Source organism: Oncorhynchus keta, chromosome 12 (genome assembly GCF_023373465.1).
Source record: "Oncorhynchus keta strain PuntledgeMale-10-30-2019 chromosome 12, Oket_V2, whole genome shotgun sequence".
Classification (NCBI taxonomy): domain Eukaryota; kingdom Metazoa; phylum Chordata; class Actinopteri; order Salmoniformes; family Salmonidae; genus Oncorhynchus; species Oncorhynchus keta.
Genome location: NC_068432.1, coordinates 13,260,523 through 13,279,084, shown reverse-complemented (window position 1 = coordinate 13,279,084; position 18,562 = coordinate 13,260,523). Strand labels below are relative to the sequence as shown.

Sequence of the window (18,562 nt, the reverse complement as noted above, 5' to 3'; positions counted from 1 at the left end):
AAACGTGCTCAACTCTTATCCTCTGGCATAAAAATGAAAGGGAGCTTCAAGTCAATAGTCTGTCACATAACAATGACAACATGGGACCAGCACTCAACTTGATGGAGTTGTAATTGTCATTGAAAAGTATTTGTTTCTTTTCTTTACACCTCAGACCTGAGCAGCGAGAGACAGCAGGAGGGGGAGCCTCTGGGGCCAGACACCCTGACCCAGGCCTCTGCCCTGCAGACACGCTGCTCACAGCTCATTACCGAGTGCCTGCTCAAGGGACAGACTGGCAAAGGTAGGCCTGTATATCTTGTAGTGATGGGGAGGGCAATTATACAGTTACATATCGCAACTTGTTACGGCTTTTATTGAATCATTCCATCCCTGTGTGTGTGCAGGTCTGCGGTCCTCTGCCCTGCTGTCCCTGCTGGCCTCTAATGAGTCAGAGAGTGAGCTGTGTCCTGAGTCACCCTCCCAGGAGCTCAGCATCAGCACCACCACAGAAGACACATCCTCTCTGCCTGGCTCCACCACTGCTATCTGCTCACCACTGCCCTCTAGGGACAAGGTGAGTTAATTGACCCTGGCCCGGAGCCAGGCATCGGCTTCCATATTGTGTCCCTACTCCTTGTAAAATGTCTGTTTTTACCGATGTGATTCTGCTTCAGAATCCATTTCCCCCTGCAGCTGTTCACTTCTACTGCTCCAATACACCACCACACACTGACGATCGTTCTTCTGTTTGTTCATCAGAGAAAAGCCCAGGGGAAGGAGAAGGAGGTGCTGTCTCCCCCTGCTGCCCTGGAGGTGTGCTCCACGTCAGAGGGAGAAGGAGGACAGGAGAAGGGGAAGAAGAAGCTGGTGAAACAGGACACCCTAGACTCGTCCAGCCTCAGCCAGACCCCGTCTCTGTCCAGCGAGGGAACACTCTCTCCCGTGATCAGAGGTGAGGAGGGAAGGATCAGCCTTGTGCTTTTCTAATCACCCCCCACCCTCCCATGGAATTTAGTAATCACTTTGAATTGAATTCAATTGAATGTGTGTCAGACCATTGTTAGCTTTCATCACCAATTGGTGAAATGGTACAAGAATGTTGCGCATATCTTATAGCTGAATTGAATGTTGGTTAAGTCATCCTGTCCACCGACCTGTTTGAATGAGTGTGTCAGTCGGTATCACAGCATTCATCCATCCATCTTTGTCCATGACTGCTGCGCCTAATCTAGTCTGGAGATGAAACTAAGTTAACCTTTGCCTTAACCTTTGCCTGTTTCCCTGTATCCCCCAGCTACAGAGTCGGTCTCAGAGACCATCACCTCTCCAACGCCTGAGGACATAGAAGAGATGAGAGAGATGATGAAGGAGAGGGATGAGAAGATGGAGAAGATGGCCAAGGTGCCCATCCAGGAGCATGTGTTTGCAGAGTGCTCCAGAGAGAGGATCCTGGGGCTGCTAGCTGCCATGCTGCCTCCAGCCAAACCGGTAAGATGGTTGTACTACAAGATAGCAGCAGAAGCTAGGAAGTCCATACTGAGTCTATGAAGTGCCTTCAGTTGTATTGTTCCGAATAGCCAAGGGGGCTCAGAGCCAATACACCGTTCTTTAAGTTCAAGCGGTCACTTAAGTTGCCCTGTGTAACAACACAGTAATAACTAACAACGGTTACTATGCAAGGCAATATTGTTACTCCAGTTATTACTGTGTAGTTACCGCTGTAACTATTTATCCATTGACCTCTGACCTCTTGCAACTCCCCCCCTCCCCCAGGGCTCCACCCTTGCTCTGTCCAGCCTGAGCCCCATCCTGCCCCAGCTCTTCAGGGTGGTCATCTCCAATGCCGGGTGTCTGAACGAGACCTACCACCTGACCCTTGGTCTCCTGGGGCAGCTGCTGCTGAGGATACCCCCCCTGGAGGCGGACGTGGCCGTCAGAGAGGCCCTAGCCGATAAGTACGAGCTGCTCACCCCTGGAGAGGGGGCTGCCTCCGGGGCTGACACACAGGGCTGGAAGACCACCCAGCTACTTTTCAGCCTGGGGGCTGTCTGTCTGGACAGGTAAACAATGGCACCATAGACATGCATTCGCTGTTTGTGTTTATATATGAGTTGTAAACCACAGTGAACCGGAGAGTGGAACAGGACATCCAGTAGATCTAGATGTGCATTCAACTAGGGAAATAGTTTGCAAACGTTAGCTAATTTTGGCTAACATTTGTTTTGTGTTACCCGCCAACATACGCTAACATTAGCAAACAATATAGAAGGTAGTGTGTGGCGAATGTAAATGTTTGTTTCGGTCTAAACTGACGCTGTAAATCATCAGGTGGCCATGTAGGCTGTCTGTTACATGTAGTAGGAATGGCAAGGTCCTAGAATATTGCCACAAAGCAAATCCTTACAAAAATGAGTTATTTTGCAGCTCACAGTAACATTTTCAATTGTTAATTAATATCTTTCAACTGATATTTTCCTACGTTTGCTGCAGATTTCACTGTGTTGCTTGACAATTATTCTAACGCCATTGTTGTAAAGACATCTCTTCTCCCGCTCTCTTCTTTGTTGTCATATAGGACACATCTAAATCTGAAGAGGTTGCTTGACAGTCATTGTTATGATGAAGTCACTAGATATATTTTCTCTCTCTTGAAATATAGTCGTATAGGTCTGGACTGGGCGTGTTCGGTGGCTGATATCCTGCGGAGCCTGAACACCTGTCCCCAGTGGAGTGTTGTCATAGCAGCCTTCACTGACCACTGTGTCCGGCAACTACCACAAACACTCAAACGCACCAACCTCTTCACCCTGCTGGTGCTGGTCGGCTTCCCTGAGGTACTGAGTAATTCAGCTACTATTTTTATGGAATAGGTTAGGTAGTTTAGACAGCACACTACAGCTCACTATCACGTCCACATTCCATTCCCACAGGGGGAAGCAGCAACCTTATCCAGGTGCTGAGCCTGGTTGATAAGCACATAAGGTGCTGCCAATTAGGGTGATCATCTGTTTGTGTCCCAGCTTGCAAGCCCTTGAGGCTGCTGGGTTTGTTTGTTGGCTGTGAGGCCTTTTATTCAATTTTATTAGCCTGTTTTGTAGTTTTCCTGTTTCTGTATATTTGTTTCCGTCACCATCTGACCATAATAATCTGCTTGGGCTCGCAGACTCAAAAGAGTCAAGACAAAGCTGGCCCTGGACCTAAGGGAAGGTTGCTGTCTCCCTGGGCACATGTGCATCCAACACGGTCCTCAAACGTTGATTTCTCACATGAATTCCAAAATGTATTCAGGTTACAGACCAGTTAACTAGACCTAAGACTCCTGGACATAACAAGTGCAACAATATTAGCAGGCGAGTTAATCGGTGTTCTAAGACTTTTTGGATAACATAGGCCAAAACAAACTGCAAATGCATCCAATGAGTTTGTAGTAATTATGTGAAAGGAATATGAATACAGGGTGTAATCATTAGTCCAACAGTTTCTATCTATCTACAGTGAGGGGGAAAAAGTATTTGATCCCCTGCTGATTTTGTACGTTTGCCCACTGACAAAGAAATGATCAGTCTATCATTTTAATGGTAGGTTTATTTGAACAGTGAGAGACAGAATAACAACAACAAATCCAGAAAAACACATGTCAAAAATGTTATACATTTATTTGCATTTTAATGAGGGAAATAAGTATTTGACCCCTCTGCAAAACATGACTTAAGTACTTGGTGGCAAAACCCTTGTTGGCAATCAGAGGTCAGACGGTTCTTGTAGTTGGCCACCAGGTTTGCAGTAGATCTTCTCCAAGTCATTAAGATTTCGAGGCTGACGGTTGGCAACTCGAACCTTCAGCTCCCTCCTCCACTCTATGGGATTAAGGTCTGGAGACCGGCGAGGCCACTCCAGGACCTTAATGTGCTTCTTCTTGAGCCACTCCTTTGTTGCCTTGGCCATGTGTTTTGGGTCATTGTCATGCTGGAATACCCATCCACAACCCATTTTCAATGCCCTGGCTGAGGGAAGGAGGTTCTCACCCAAGATTTGATGGTACATGGCCCCATCCATCGTCCCTTTGATGCAGTGAAGTTGTCCTGTCCCCTTAGCAGAAAAACACCCCCAAAGCATAATGTTTCCACCTCCATGTTTGACGGTAGGGATGGTGTTCTTGGGATCATAGGCAGCATTCCTCCTCCTCCAAACACAGCGAGTTGAGTTGATGCCAAAGAGCTCCATTTTGGTCTCATCTGACCACAACACTTTCACCCAGTTGTCCTCTGAATCATTCAGATGTTCATTAGAAAACTTCAGACGGGCATGTACATGTGCTTTCTTGAGCAGGGGGACCTTGCGGGCGCTGCAGGATTTCAGTCCTTCACAGCATATTGTGTTACCAATTGTTTTCTTGGTGACTGTGGTCCCAGCTGCCTTGAGATCATTGACAAGATCCTCCCGTGTAGTTCTGGGCTGAATCCTCACCGTTCTCATGATCATTACAACTCCACGAGGTGAGATCTTGCATGGAGCCCCAGGCTGACGGAGATCGACAGTTCTTTTGTGTTTCTTCCATTTGCGAATAATCGCACCAACTGTTGTCACCTTCTCACCAAGCTGCTTGGTGATGGTCTTGTAGCCCATTCCAGCCTTGTGTAGGTCTACAATCTTGTCCCTGACATCCTTGGAGAGCTCTTTGGTCTTGGCCATGTTGGAGAGTTTGGAATCTGATTGATTGATTTTTTTATACAGGTAACAAGCTGAGATTAGGACCACTCCCTTTAAGAGTGTGCTCCTAATCTTTGCTCGTTACCTGTATAAAAGACACCTGGGAGCCAGAAATCTTTCTGATTGAGAGGGGGTCAAATACTTATTTCCCTCATTAAAATGCAAATCAATTTATAACATTTTTGAGATGTGTTTTTCTATTCTGTCTCTCACTGTTCAAATAAACCTACCATTAAAATTATAGACTGATCATTTCTTTGTCAGTGGGCAAATGTACAAAATCAGCAGGGGGATCAAATACTTTTTTCCCTCACTGTATCTAACATGAGTTTCTATTGGACAAATTCAGGTATGTTTATCCCTGTTTTGTTTCGTTTGCTTCTATTTAAGTAAAGTTTTTCAACAGAATCGCCTGTATGTATACACCCCTGATCACATTCAAACACAGTTCACTTTCATAGCAGCCACATACAAACAGCCCTTTGACTGTTTTATAATTCCTTCTCGCATCTATGCTCTCTTCTCCTCTCACCTTTTCCCTTCACGTGTGGACAGTGCACAACACATCATCTGTTTGTGACCAGGTGCAAAAACTTTCCAAGCTAAACCTTTATCATAATCGCTACAACATCGTTGTCACCCTATTACAGTCATAGTCAACATAGCTACTTGAACTAACGCGTTAGCAAACCCGCTACAATCATGCAGTACAGTGTACAGTCAGCAGCAAGCAGTTTAACAGCTACAGCAGGGGGCCCCGGTGGCAATAAATTAATAAAACCAAAAGCTTACCTTGACTTGGAAGAGTTCCATTGTTGGATAGCCATATCCCGCTAACTAACACAACATTCCTCTCTGTTTGAGTTGAGTGTTTAAGTAGGCTGAACTAGCTCGCTGCATTCGCTAGCTAAGTAAGTGAAATTGTGAAAAAATACAAGTACAGCTAACTCTATTGCTTCTCCTTCATTTTTGAAGAATTTCATTTGTTAAAAACTGTTAAACTATCTTTCAACTACTCACCACATTTTTTGCACTGTAGTGCTAGCTAGCTGTAGCTTATGCTTTCAGTACTAGATTAATTCTCTGTTCCTTTGATTAGATGGACAACATGTCAGTTCATGCTGCAAGAACTCTAATAGGTTGAAGGACGTCCTCAGGAAATTGTCATAATCACTGTGTAAGTCTATAGAAGGGGGTGAAAATCACGAGCCTCCTAGGTTTTGTATGTGTCAATGTACCCAGAGGAGGACGGAAACTAGCTGTCCTCCAGCTACATAATGATGCTACCCTACAGAGTGCTGTTGAAGCTACTGTTGACCTTCATTGCAAACAGTGTGTTGGAATCAATTATTTGGTAGCTTAAATACAACTAATATATAAGTAAAATACAAACAGCATGATATATATATATATATATATATATATATAAACATTATAACTTTTTTTATGTTTCACTATTTTCATTTTTATGAAATCCACTGGAGATGATGGTGTTCCCCTTCCTCCTGAGCATCCAATGCTATATACCTATATACTATTGACAATTTACTGGAACTCAATCTAACATTTATTTTTATTCCTTGCATGCTTTGTAAACAACAGGTCTAGACTAACAGTGAAATGCTTACTTACGGCCCTTCCCAACAATGCAGAGAGAAAGAAAATTGAGAAATTATAGAGAAGTAATAACACGTCATAATACCCGTACAGAGTCTATGTGCAGGGGTACAATGTAATTGAATTAGATATGTACATATAACTATAGAGTGACTATAGAGTGACTAGGCAACGGGATCGATAATAAACAGTAGCAGCAGCAAACCGTGTATTCGGGATGTATTCAGACCACTTGCCTTTTCCCACATTTAGTTACGTTACAGCGTTATTCTAAAATGGATGAAATAAAAACAAATCCTCATCAATCTACACACAATACCCCATATTGACAAAGTGATAACAGATTTTTTTTTGTGCAAATTTCTTAAAAATAAAAAGGGGGGGGGGACTATTTAATCCTTTTTAGAATAAGGCTGTAACATAACAAAATGTGGAAAAACTCAAGGGGTCTGAATACTTTCCAAATAAACTGTATGTGATGAGTCAAAAGTTGGTCTGGGTAAACTTGAACTATTTAGCAGACGTATTGCTTGGGGGTAGAAGCTGTTCAGGGTCCTGTTGGTTCCAGTGCATTGGTACTGCTTGCTGTGTGGTGTCAGAGAGAACAGTCTATGACTTGGGTGGATGGAGTCTTTGACAGTTTTTAGGGCATTCTTCTCGAGGTGCAATACCCTCTGTAGTGCCTTTGCTGTCAGATGCCAAGCAGTTTCCATACCAATCGGTGAGGCAGCCAGTCAAGATGCCCTCAAATGGTGAAGCTGTGGAACTTTTTATGGATCTGAGGGCCCGTGCCAAATCTTTTCAGCCTCCTGAGGGAGAAGAAGCGTGCCCTCTTCACGACTGGGTTGGTTTGTGTGGACCATGATACAATCGATCTTTAGTGATGTTGACATCGAGGAACTTGAAGCTCCCGGCCCGTGCTCGGACCTCTGTTTCCTGTAGTCCACGATCACCGCGATTGTCTGGCTGACATTGAGGGAGAGATTGTTGTCCTGGCACCATACTGCTAGGTCTCTGACCTCCTCCCTATAGGCTGTCTCGTCATAGTCAGTGATCAGGCCTACCACTATTGTCTTCAGCAAACTTGATGATGGTGTTGGCGTCTTCGTACTGCATCACTCAATCTGCTGCTGTCTCCTCCACTAGTCCACCATTCAAGGGGCTTGAAGACCTTCTGCCCTGCACTGTTGTGCCCTCTGTCTGACCCTGGCTGTTTCTGCTATCCTAGGTGCTGTGTATGGGCACCCAGTCAGTGTTCATAGACAATGCCAACGAGCAGCATCATATGATCCTACTCAAGCACTTCACCGAGAAGAACCACGCTGCTGTGGTGGATGTTAAGACCCGCAAGAGAAAGACAGGTGAGAGGACGGACTGTCACAAAGTTAATTTCATACATTTTGCTCATGGTTTACATAGTAGAGCTGTATTTTAAACCCTCACACATTTGTGTGTCTGTTTTGCCCAGCAACGGGACAAAGATTTTCTGAATCTGTATGCCACCCCTCTCCTGTCCTTACAGTGAAGGACTACCAGCTGATCCAGCCACAGGACTCCAGTGCTACAGGCTCCCACAGCCCAGGGTCCCAGGTCCAGGGCATAGGTCAGGGTCAGGGACCCCCCCAGGCCCAGCTAACCCGCTACCTCAGTAACTTCACCTCCATCATCAGCCACCTGCTGCAGAGCAGTCAGGACAGCAGCACCCCCGACGCTGTGGAGGCCTCCTGGGTCGTCTCACTGGCCCTCAAGGGCCTCTACAACACACTCAAGGTACCTCAGAAACAAAGCCACCTTTTGGTTATCATCACTCAACTTCTACAGTATGTCCCTTTCTCTCCCTTCAATATGACATTTTATGTTAATCACCTATGCTGTGTTTTTCTTCTAGATTTTTAGTCTTTTTTTATTGAATGTCCATTTCCGTCTTCTAGTGGTTGACCTTGAAGACTTTGTCTAACATTTCCTGTTGTGTTCCTTACCTGTAGAAGCACGGCGTTGCTGAGGCCCAGGAGGCCATCCAACAATCCGGTCTGACCCAGCTCCTGGTGAGGAAGTGCAGTAAGGGGACAGGCTTCAGTAAGCTGTGGCTGCTCCGAGACCTGGAGATCCTCTCCATAATGCTCTACTCCTCCAAGAGAGAGATCCACAGCATGGCCCAGGGTCAGGACGGGGAGAGGGAGGAGAAGGAGCAAGACAAGGAGCATGACTCGGACCACTCTAGTTGTTGTACCGACGACCCCGACCCCAACCGGCCTGACCCACTGGAGGGGCTCGACGAAGAGACTAAGATTTGCTTCCAGGTCAGCAGGGATGCCCACATCCTCATTGTACTGTTTAATTTTTTTTTATCCTACTTCTGACACTAATGTATCGAAGGGCGACAGCCCCTTGGATCTCCGGTCTCGAACCCGGGTTTCCAGTCGGTAGGCAAACTTGTTAACCACTGCTTTAATAGCACTAAACCACTTGGACGAGAAAGTAACGATATCTCTCTCTCTGAATTGTAACAATCTCTCTGAATTGTGTCTGTTTCAGATTACCCATGATGCCTTAAACGCGCCCCTGCACATCCTGCGGGCCATGTACGAGCTGCAGATGAAGAGAACGGACTCTTTCTTTCTGGAGGTGCAGAAGAGGTGAGAATTGGATCACATTCCTGTCATACATTCCTCCATACAAATCAAATCACAATTGAATTTAACAGTCACAACACACTTTACAGAAATAAACAAATATATGCTTCATAAAGAATGTGTTTTGAATACCATTGCACCAATGCCATGTTCATGCCTTACTTGTTTAGCTTTCATCCATCCCAGACAATGTTCTGCTATGACGTTGCATGATGGTGGCTGACTTGGTTGACGTCCCGCAGGTTTGATGGAGACGTGATCAAGACGGACGAGACGATTAGGACGCTGGCTCAGAAGTGGCAGCCCACCAAGAGACCTCGCTCTGAGGAGAGGAGCACCAAGGCCGTGGACACTGACATGATCGTCGTGCCCTGTGTGGTGAGCACTGCATTACATTTGACGTAGTTTGAAGAATTGGTGTCAGTAAGATAATAGAACCAGTTGATAAATAACCCACTCCCCTTCCCCCTTCCCCTTCCTCTCCCAGTCCAAGCCCAGTCACTGTGAGAAGGCTACGGAGGAGACCACGGTGGTGACTCAGAAGCTAATCACCAACACGGAGACTGACCTCCAGTTGAGCTACGCCAAGCAGCGCCGCACCAAGTCCTCCGCCCTGCTGCACAAGGAGCTGGACGCCCGCAGCAACCGCTCTGTCAGACAGTACCTAGTCAAGGTAGGTGGAGGCGGAGGTCCTGTCTGTCTGGTTCAGTTGGTACTGTAAGAGCATGGCACTAGCTAGCAATGCCAGTGTTATGGGTTCGATTCCTGCAAGGATCACGTATACTAAACAGGCTTGTTTCCCGGACACATATTAAGCCATTGAACATGCTTTTTTTAGGCCAGGACTTGTCTTAATCTGTACCTACTCAAGAGGTATGCAGTCGCTGTACTGCAAGTGGATTTGGATAAAATGGTCTTCTAAATGACATGATGATATCAATATGTTCAGGTGAACCAGGCCATCGCCACCCTGTATGCCCGCCACGTGCTGGCGTCGCTGCTGGCTGACTGGCCCCAGGGGGCGCCACTGAGTGAGGAGGCTCTGGAGCTGAGCGGGGCATCACACATGGCCTACATCCTGGACATGCTGATGCAGCTGGAGGAGCGACCACTCTGGGAGAGGGTAAGCGTGTGGAGGTGGTGTGTGTGTGATGTTTTCACACAGGGAGTTATTGAGCTTCCACTCTGGAAACGGGTGAGAGGGGGTGCACAAAATTGTGTGTGAGTGAGTGGTATGGTAATGTGTAGGGTGTCTACATGTTGATGTGGGTTAACTCATTCCTTTGGTCACCAGATTCTACAGAAAGTGCTGGTTGGCTGCAGCCAGAGCATGCTGGGTAGTTTGTCTCTGACAGCGTGTCAGTTCATGGAGGAGCCTGGCATGGCCGTGCAAGTCCGGGAGTCCAAACACCCCTACGACAACAACACTAACTTTGAGGTGGGTACCACATAGATCTAATTCCCCACTGAGAACTCTTACCCCATCTCACTTTCCACATGCACACTAGAAGGTCTACAAGTTTCTCAATATAGGAAATACAGTTGAAGTCGGAAGTTTAGATAGGTTGGAGTCATTAAAGCTCGTTTTTCAACCACTCCACAAATTTCTTGTTAACAAACTATAGATTTGGCAAGTCGCTTAGGACATCTACTTTGCAAATGACAAGTAATTTTTCCAGCAATTGTTTACAGACAGATTATTTCACTTATAATTCACTGTATGACAATTCCAGTGGGTCAGAAGTCTACATGCACTAAGTTGACTGTGCCTTTAAACAGCTTGGAAAATTCCAGAAAATGATCATGGCTTTAGAAGCTTCTGATAGGCAAATTTACATCATTTGAGTCAATTGGAAGTTTACCTGTGGATGTATTTCAAGGCCTAACTTCAAACTCAGTGCCTCTTTGCTTGACATCGTGGGAAAATCAAAAGTAGTCATCCAAGACCTATCGACATGAAAGGTCCCTCAGCAATGAAGAAGCCACTGCTCCAAAAACACCATAAAAAAGCCAGACTACGGTTTTCAACTGCACATGGGGACAAAGATTGTACTTTTTGGAGAAATGTCTTCTGTTTGGTCATAATGACCATCGATATGTTTGGAGGAGAAAGGGGAGGGTTGCAAGCCCGAAGAACACCATCCCAACCGTGAAGCATGGGGATGGCAGCATCATGTTGTGTGGGTGCTTTGCTGCAGGAGGGACTGGTGCACTGCACAAAATAGATGGCATCATGAGGTAGGAAAATGATGTGGATATATTGAAGCAACATCTCAAGACATCAGTCAGGAAGTTAAAGCTTGGTCTCAAATGGGTCTTCCAAATGGACATTGACCCCAAGCATACTTCCAAAGTTGTAGCAAAATGGCTTAAGGACAACAAAGTCAAGGTATTGGAGTGGCCATCACAAAGCCCTGACCTCAATCCCATAGAAAATTTGTGGGCAGAACTGAAAAAGCGTGTGCGAACAACGAGGCCTACAAACCTGACTCAGTTACACCAGCTCTCTCCGGAGGAATGAGCCACAATTCACCCAACTTATTGTGGGAAGCTTGTAGAAGGCTAACCGAAACGTTTGACCCAAGTTAAGCAATTTAAAGGCAATGCTACCAAATACTAATTGAGTGTATGTAAACTTCTGACCCACTGGGAATGTGATGAAAGAAATAAAAACTTAAATAAATCATTCTCTCGACTACTATTCTGACATTTCACATTCTTAAAATAAATTGGTGATCCTAACTGACCTAAGACAGGGAATTTTTACTAGGATTAGATGTCAGGAATTGTGAAAAACTGAGTTTAAATGTATTTGGCTACGGTGTATATAAACTTCTGACAAACTGTATATCAGTATCAATGAGCATTTGCAAGAAAATGATACATAACTTCAAATATAAGCATGTGGAAGTGGTTGTCATTCTTTTGATATTAAGATAATTCCACGCCAGATATGTACTGTGGCTTTCCTGTGTGGCCTACTGGAGGAAGCATGCGTTGGACTAACTGTTCTGCAGCCGAGCAATGATTTTGTAGAGCTTCTTCTCTCTCGTTCTCACTCTCGTTCTCTCTCTCTCTCTCTCTCTCTCTCTCTCTCTCTCTCTCTCTCTCTCTCTCTCTCTCTCTCTCTCTCTCTCGTTCTCTCGTTCTCTCGTTCTCTCGTTCTCTCGTTCTCTCGTTCTCTCTCTCTCTCTCTCTCTCTCTCTCTCGTTCTCTCTCTTTCTCTCTCTCTCTCTGTAGGACAAGGTGCACATCCCAGGGGCCATCTATCTATCTGTGAAGTTTGACTCCCGCTGTTATACTGAGGAGGGCTGTGATGAACTTATCATGGGCAGCAGCTCTGACTTTCTCCAGGATCTGCACAACTTCAGCGGCTCCCCACAGAAATGGACTGACTTCGAGATCCCTGGTGAGGGGACAGTCGCATGGAGAGAGGTGGCTGGGAGAGGGACTGTCTGGGAGAGAGGGGGTTGGGACAAGGACTAATGGCAGGGAGAGAGAGAGGGGGCTGGAAGAGAGGGGACAGGGAGACTAGGAAAGAGAGAGGGGGATCTAGGCGAGGGAGAGTGGACTAGGAGTAAGTATGCCACCCAATTAATTTAATTGCTTTGGGGTTGGTATTAAAGATGTTTCCACAATGTGGTTTCTATCTATTCTATCTACATAGTTTCACCGCGTGTCTGTGCGTGTGTAGTCTCAGGATGTGTTGATTACTGATGTGTGTTGTGTGTTTTCTCCACAGGGGATACTCTGCACTACAGGTTCATCTCAGACATGAGCAACACAGAGTGGGGATACAAATTCACTGTCACTGGGGGACACAGGGGCCGCTTCCAAACAGGTTGGTCTACACACATGCATGTACGCACACTTACATACACACACTGCAGCGGCATTGGTAGAGTGAGACTGATGAACCAAGTGGGCCGGGGCTAGCATCAGCTGAGGACCTGTCACATGTGGTTAAGCTTTTATAATGGGAGTCTAATGCAGCTGACTGAACACACACACACACACACACACACACGAAGAAGTGCTACTGAGTGCTCTGTCTGATCATAGAGGGAAATAGTTTCTATCCTTTCACGTCTAAATCTCTCTTTGTCTCTTCCTCAAACAGGTTTTGAGATCCTAAAACAAATGTTGGCTGACGACCAAGTGCTCAGCCACCTCCCATTGGCTGACATCTGGGAGTGGCAGGTGGGCGTGGCCTGCCGCCAGACCGGGAACCAAAGACTGAAGGCCATCCACCTGTTGCTCCGCCTCCTGCAGTGTCAATCACAGAGGTGAGACTCCGTCCAATGTCCCTGTCCCTCGCATCCATCTTGAATGCATGCACGCACACACACAAACTGTATATCCACACAGTACACACACAAGTAAATACGCACACACACACCTCATTCTGTCACCTGCTCAACGCTTTCAGGACTTCAGGCACTACTTAGCCTAGTTTAGAATCAGGTACCTAAAGTAACAAGCTGGATTCACACTCCCAAACACACGACTCAACCGCACTCTTTGCCGACTAGAACCATAAAGCAAACATGTCACAAATATTGGGGTACACTATTATACTTGAGACTTTGGTAAAAAACCTACTGATTAGCAGCTGAAACCATTTAATAGTTTCCTAAGGCTCAGTATGAAGATTACAAACACATCTGTATCCTCTGCGTCTGTGTTTCCCCCTAGAGCTAGAGAAAACAGTTTTTGCTTAGAGTATTCCAGAGAAGCCTAATGTCCTGATAGTTGCCATGGAGACGAGGTCACATATCTATTGGAGGATTTGCATATTTTCCATGCCGCTGGCCCCATGTGGCCGTAGTGACATCACCCTGACTAAATAGAATACACAATGTGTTATTATTATAATAATAATACATGTGATTTAGTAGACGCTTTTATCCAGAGCGACTTACAGACATGCGTGCATACATTTTACGTATGGGTGATCCCAGGAACCGAACCCACTATCCTACAGATGTATGATGTCACCTAATGGTGAGAACTAACGGAGCTTAACTTGATGCAATTTGCAGGTTTCACATCTCACTGAAAAGACACCAAACGTGTGTGTGTTGAGTGTGTGCTAGTCTCTAACTCTTTTATCTGTGTGTGTGTGTGTAGGGGCTGTGAGCTGACCCTGCTGAGGCCTCTATGGCAGCTGTTCATGACCATGGAGAGCGGTCTGAGTCAGGACCCCACCAGTATCACTGTACTGCTGCCCCTACACAGAGCACTCACGGAGCTCTTCTTCATCGCAGAAGCCAGGGCCATGGTGAGAAACACATACACACAGACACACTTGCTGCTGTCCAATTAGAGGACATAACGTTCTATGACGGGAGGGTAGTAAGTAAAAGGTTGTACAGGTTCATGCGTAGTTTACTAATACCTAAAGAGCTCGTCCTTTTTATCAGACATGTCAATGTGAAGAACCAGTTACCAGTCTATGGATAGTGCTGGCACTCTAGATGTGTTAATGCACTTCTCAATATGTGTGTGTGGTAATCAGTGTTGTCAGCTAGCCTGCCTGTTTCCACCTAGGAAGGTTAATATAGCACTGTCACATAGCCCTGACCCCTCAGTGTGTTATTCAGCCCACCTGTTCACCTGCTGGGCCCAGTCCAGGCCCAGAGCAGCAGGTCTGCCATCTGTCACACAACACAGCCCCTGGCACCTGCTGCCTGGCTGGCACACCACTATTTATTATCTCTCTAGCTTGATGGTGGAGAGAGAGGGATGGAGCCTGGGAGGGGGAGAGACAGAATGAAAGAGAGGGTGGAGGGTGAGAGAGCGAGAGGAGAGATGGCGAGGATGAAGCGAGAGAGAGCTGCCCACCTGAAACCTTCAATAGTTGTGTGGGTGACCAGTTGCTCTTTGACCTGCCTTGAATTCTGAATTAAGGAAAGGCGTGCGTTTTGCTGTCCAGCAGGAAATGATCCTTCCAGCTTGGTGTCCCTTAAATTGAGCCAGTCACGTCTACATTGTGTTCTGACAGGTGGAGACATTAGTTCATCTTTTCATTTTTTCTTAAAATGAGCTAGTTCAAGACGGAACTGTCAAGTCTACTTATTTAAAGATAGATACCCATTCAACCTGACTGGCTATAAAGGCTCTCGACTAGAGTAGTTCCCTCTCCTCTGTTGTGTGGTTCTACCAGCAGGGGGCAGTAGGAGTTCTCACTAGCACTCACGCAGTCACACTGGGTACCATAGTGATGGCCTGAGATCGACACGCAGTTCAGACACTGATTCACCTAAGAGGAACGTGTGTATCTATCCACCGATTTATCCATCCATCTATCTATCGATCTAACTACATACACTACATGACCAAAAGTATGTGCACACCTGCTCATCGAACATCGCAACCGAGAGCTGACGGTTGTTATGCGCTTAAGCACTTGGCGGGCCTTGAGCTTGTGTGGCCTACCATTTCGCGGCTGAGCCGTTGTTGCGCCTAAACGGTACCACTTCACAATAACAGTACTTCCAGTTGATTGGGGCAGCTCTAGCAGTGCAGACATTTTACCAACTGACTTGTTGGATATACTGTGTGTATATATACAGTACCAGTCAAAAGTGTTAGAACACCTCCTCATTCAAGGGTTTTTATTTTGACTATGTTCTACATTGTAGAATAATAGTGTAGACATAAACTATGAAATAACACATATCGAATCATGTAGTAACCAAAAAAGTGTTAAACAAATCAAAATATATTTGAGATTCTTCAAAGTAGCCACCTTCAAAGTAGCCACCCTTTGCCTTGATGACAGCTTTGCACACTCTTGGCATTCTCTCAACCAGCTTCATGAGGAATGCTTTTCCAACACTCTTGAAAGAGTTCCCACATATACAGAGCACTAGTTGGCTGCTTTTCCTTCACTTTGCTGTCCAACTCATCCCAAACCATCTCAATTGGGTTGAGTTTGGGTGATTGTGAAGGCCAGGTCATCTGATGCAGCACTCCATCACACTTCTTCTTGGTCAAATAGCCCTTACACAGCCTGGTGGTGTGTTTTGGGTCAATGTCCTGTTGAAAAAAAAATATTATTCCCAAAGTGCAAACCAGGTGGGATGGCGTATCGCTGTATAATGCTGTGGTAGCCATGCTGGTTAAGTGTGCCTTGAATTCTAAATAAATCACAGTCTGTGTAACCAGCAAAGCACCCCCACACCATCACACCACCTCCTCCATGCTTCACAGTGGAACCACGCATGCAGAGATGATTCGTTCACTTACTCTGTGTCTTACAAAGACACGGCGGTTGGGAACAAAAAATCTCAAATTTGGACTCATCAGACCAAAGGACAGATTTCACCTGGTCTAATGTCCATTCACCTGGTCTAATGTGTTTCTTGGCCCAAGCAAGTCTCTTCTTCTTATTGGTGACCTTTGGTAATGGTTTCTTTGCAGCAATTTGACCATGAAGGCCTGATTCACGCAGTCTCCTCTGAACAGTTGATGTTGAGATGTGTGTTACATGAACTCTGTGAAGCATTTATTTGGAATGCAATTAACTTTAATAAACTTATCCTCGGCAGCAGAGGTAACCATGGGTTTGCCTTTCCTGTGGCGGTCCTCATGAGAGCCTGTTTCATCATTGCGCTTGATGGTTTTTGCGACTGCACTTGAAGAAACTTTCTTCAAAAAGTTATTGAAATGTTCCGTATTGACTGACCTTCATGCATTAAAGTAATGATGGACTGTCGTTTCTCTTTGCCTATTTGAGCTGTTCTTTCCATAATATGGACTTGGTCTTTTGCCAAATAGGGCTATCTTCTGGTTACCACCTCTACCTTCTCACACCACAACTGATTGGCTCAAACACATAAAATAATATCCACAAATTAACTTTTAACAAGCCACACCAGTTGTTCATTGAAATGCATTCCAGGTGAATGCCGCATAAAGCTGGTTGAGAGAATGCCAATAGTGTGCAAAGCTGTCAATGGGTGGCGACTTTGAAGAGTCTCAAATATGAAATATATTTTGATTTGTTTAACATCTTTTTGTTTACTACATGATTCTGTGTGGTATTTCATAGTTTTGATGTCTTCACTATTAATCTACAATGTAGAAAATAGTAAAAAATAATGAAAAACCCTTGAATGAGTCGGTGTGTCCAAACTTTTGACTGGTAATGTATATAATCCATCTCTCTCTCTGTATAATCAACCCACAGAAAAATACTTTTTTTTTACAAACACTCTCACAAACACCTAAATGTGTTTGTTTGCTGCAAAGCCTATTTACTGCTGACTCACTCTCCATATCTGAACTGGTGGGTAGTGAAGTGTTGTGTTCTGCGAAAGAACAGAGGAGGAGGGGCATCCCAGAGGTGTGCAGGGCCTTGTCATACATATTGCACACTATTGTGTGTCCCAAATGACCCCCACTATAACCTTGCCACCACCACTGAAAAAATCAGAGGGGAAACACTGACCATAGCCTCAGCATGCACTAGTCTGTGTGTGTGTGTCTAAACCTTAGACAAACCTTAGACTCTGTTCTACTATGACACACACACACTTACACAAAGAGAGATCGACACACTCACACCCTGACAATATATTATACAGATGTCTATGCTCAGACCAGACTACAGGAGTTGTGAAGGTGTAATAGATATGTCATCACCTTTGTCCTAAAAATAATTATGAGCATTGAATCTACTTTGTCAGTGTGTTGACGAATGGGGCAGTTCCCAGTAAGGTGATAACATACAGCGTAGTTCACAGTTCCGTGTTGACACCTGATGCCGCGAGCGCGGCGTGCTGTTGAACATGTTGACGCGTCAGGTTTCAGAGCCTTTACTTTTATTCGATTTTCAAAAAAAGAAATGAGGACCAAGTACATTATGTAAGCCTCCACAAATAGCACCCTACTCATATTTGAGGTTAATTTGACAGAAACAATAGACCTGAATCAACATTTCTGTTAATGTGCCAAATAAAGCCAGCTTGGCTAGTTGTCAACTGTAGCCTGTCTGGTCCCATCTGGTGCAGAACTTTATCATCCAGAACCAGTAGACATACTGTATGAACTGCCAAGGCTCAGTGGTTAATATACAGTCACTTCTGGTGCATCCCCAAACAGTGTCTTATGTAGTGTCTCGTGACAGAGCGGGCCAGCGTGCATGGGAGATGTGGGTCTGGGTTCCCAACTTCCGAAACGTTTGTTCTATGTGCATGAGAGCACCTCGGGAAGATGTTAATCTCTATGACATAACCTGCATCCCAAATAGCACCTTTTTCCCTGTGTGTAGTGCACTACTTTTGCTTTTCAAAAGCAGTACACTATGTAGTGAATAGGGTGCTATTTGGTACGCACACAATGTACTTCAGACAGGAAGTGACTTGTATAAAGGCGTTTCTAACATCATCAAATGGATCCTTTAGTTATATTCGCCTATATCTCCTGAAGTATACATGCCAGGGATTGTCGCGCACTGTCAGCTATACAAATAGTCCAAGATATTACCTTAGTATAAACAGTAGGCTGGGACAGGGAGAGTGAGGATATGTCCCAAAATACACCCTATTCCCTATATAGTGCACTACCTTTGACCAGAGCCTTATGGACCCTTGTGAAAGTAGAGCACTAAATAG

General features: G+C 45.3%; 1 protein-coding gene across 1 annotated transcript in view; it reads left to right on the top strand.

The window, feature by feature from the left end:
• zzef1 (zinc finger, ZZ-type with EF hand domain 1) overlaps nt 1–18,562 on the top strand; it is a 58,651-nt gene that overhangs the window by 27,943 nt on the left and 12,146 nt on the right. The window contains 18 exon segments of the mRNA XM_035781925.2: nt 155–283; nt 387–556; nt 742–934; nt 1,277–1,470; nt 1,756–2,042; nt 2,642–2,816; nt 7,538–7,670; nt 7,832–8,079; nt 8,295–8,609; nt 8,845–8,945; nt 9,185–9,320; nt 9,430–9,615; nt 9,892–10,065; nt 10,237–10,380; nt 12,183–12,351; nt 12,685–12,783; nt 13,063–13,228; nt 14,073–14,223. Of these exon segments, the coding sequence (XP_035637818.2) occupies nt 155–283; nt 387–556; nt 742–934; nt 1,277–1,470; nt 1,756–2,042; nt 2,642–2,816; nt 7,538–7,670; nt 7,832–8,079; nt 8,295–8,609; nt 8,845–8,945; nt 9,185–9,320; nt 9,430–9,615; nt 9,892–10,065; nt 10,237–10,380; nt 12,183–12,351; nt 12,685–12,783; nt 13,063–13,228; nt 14,073–14,223 (3,170 nt within the window).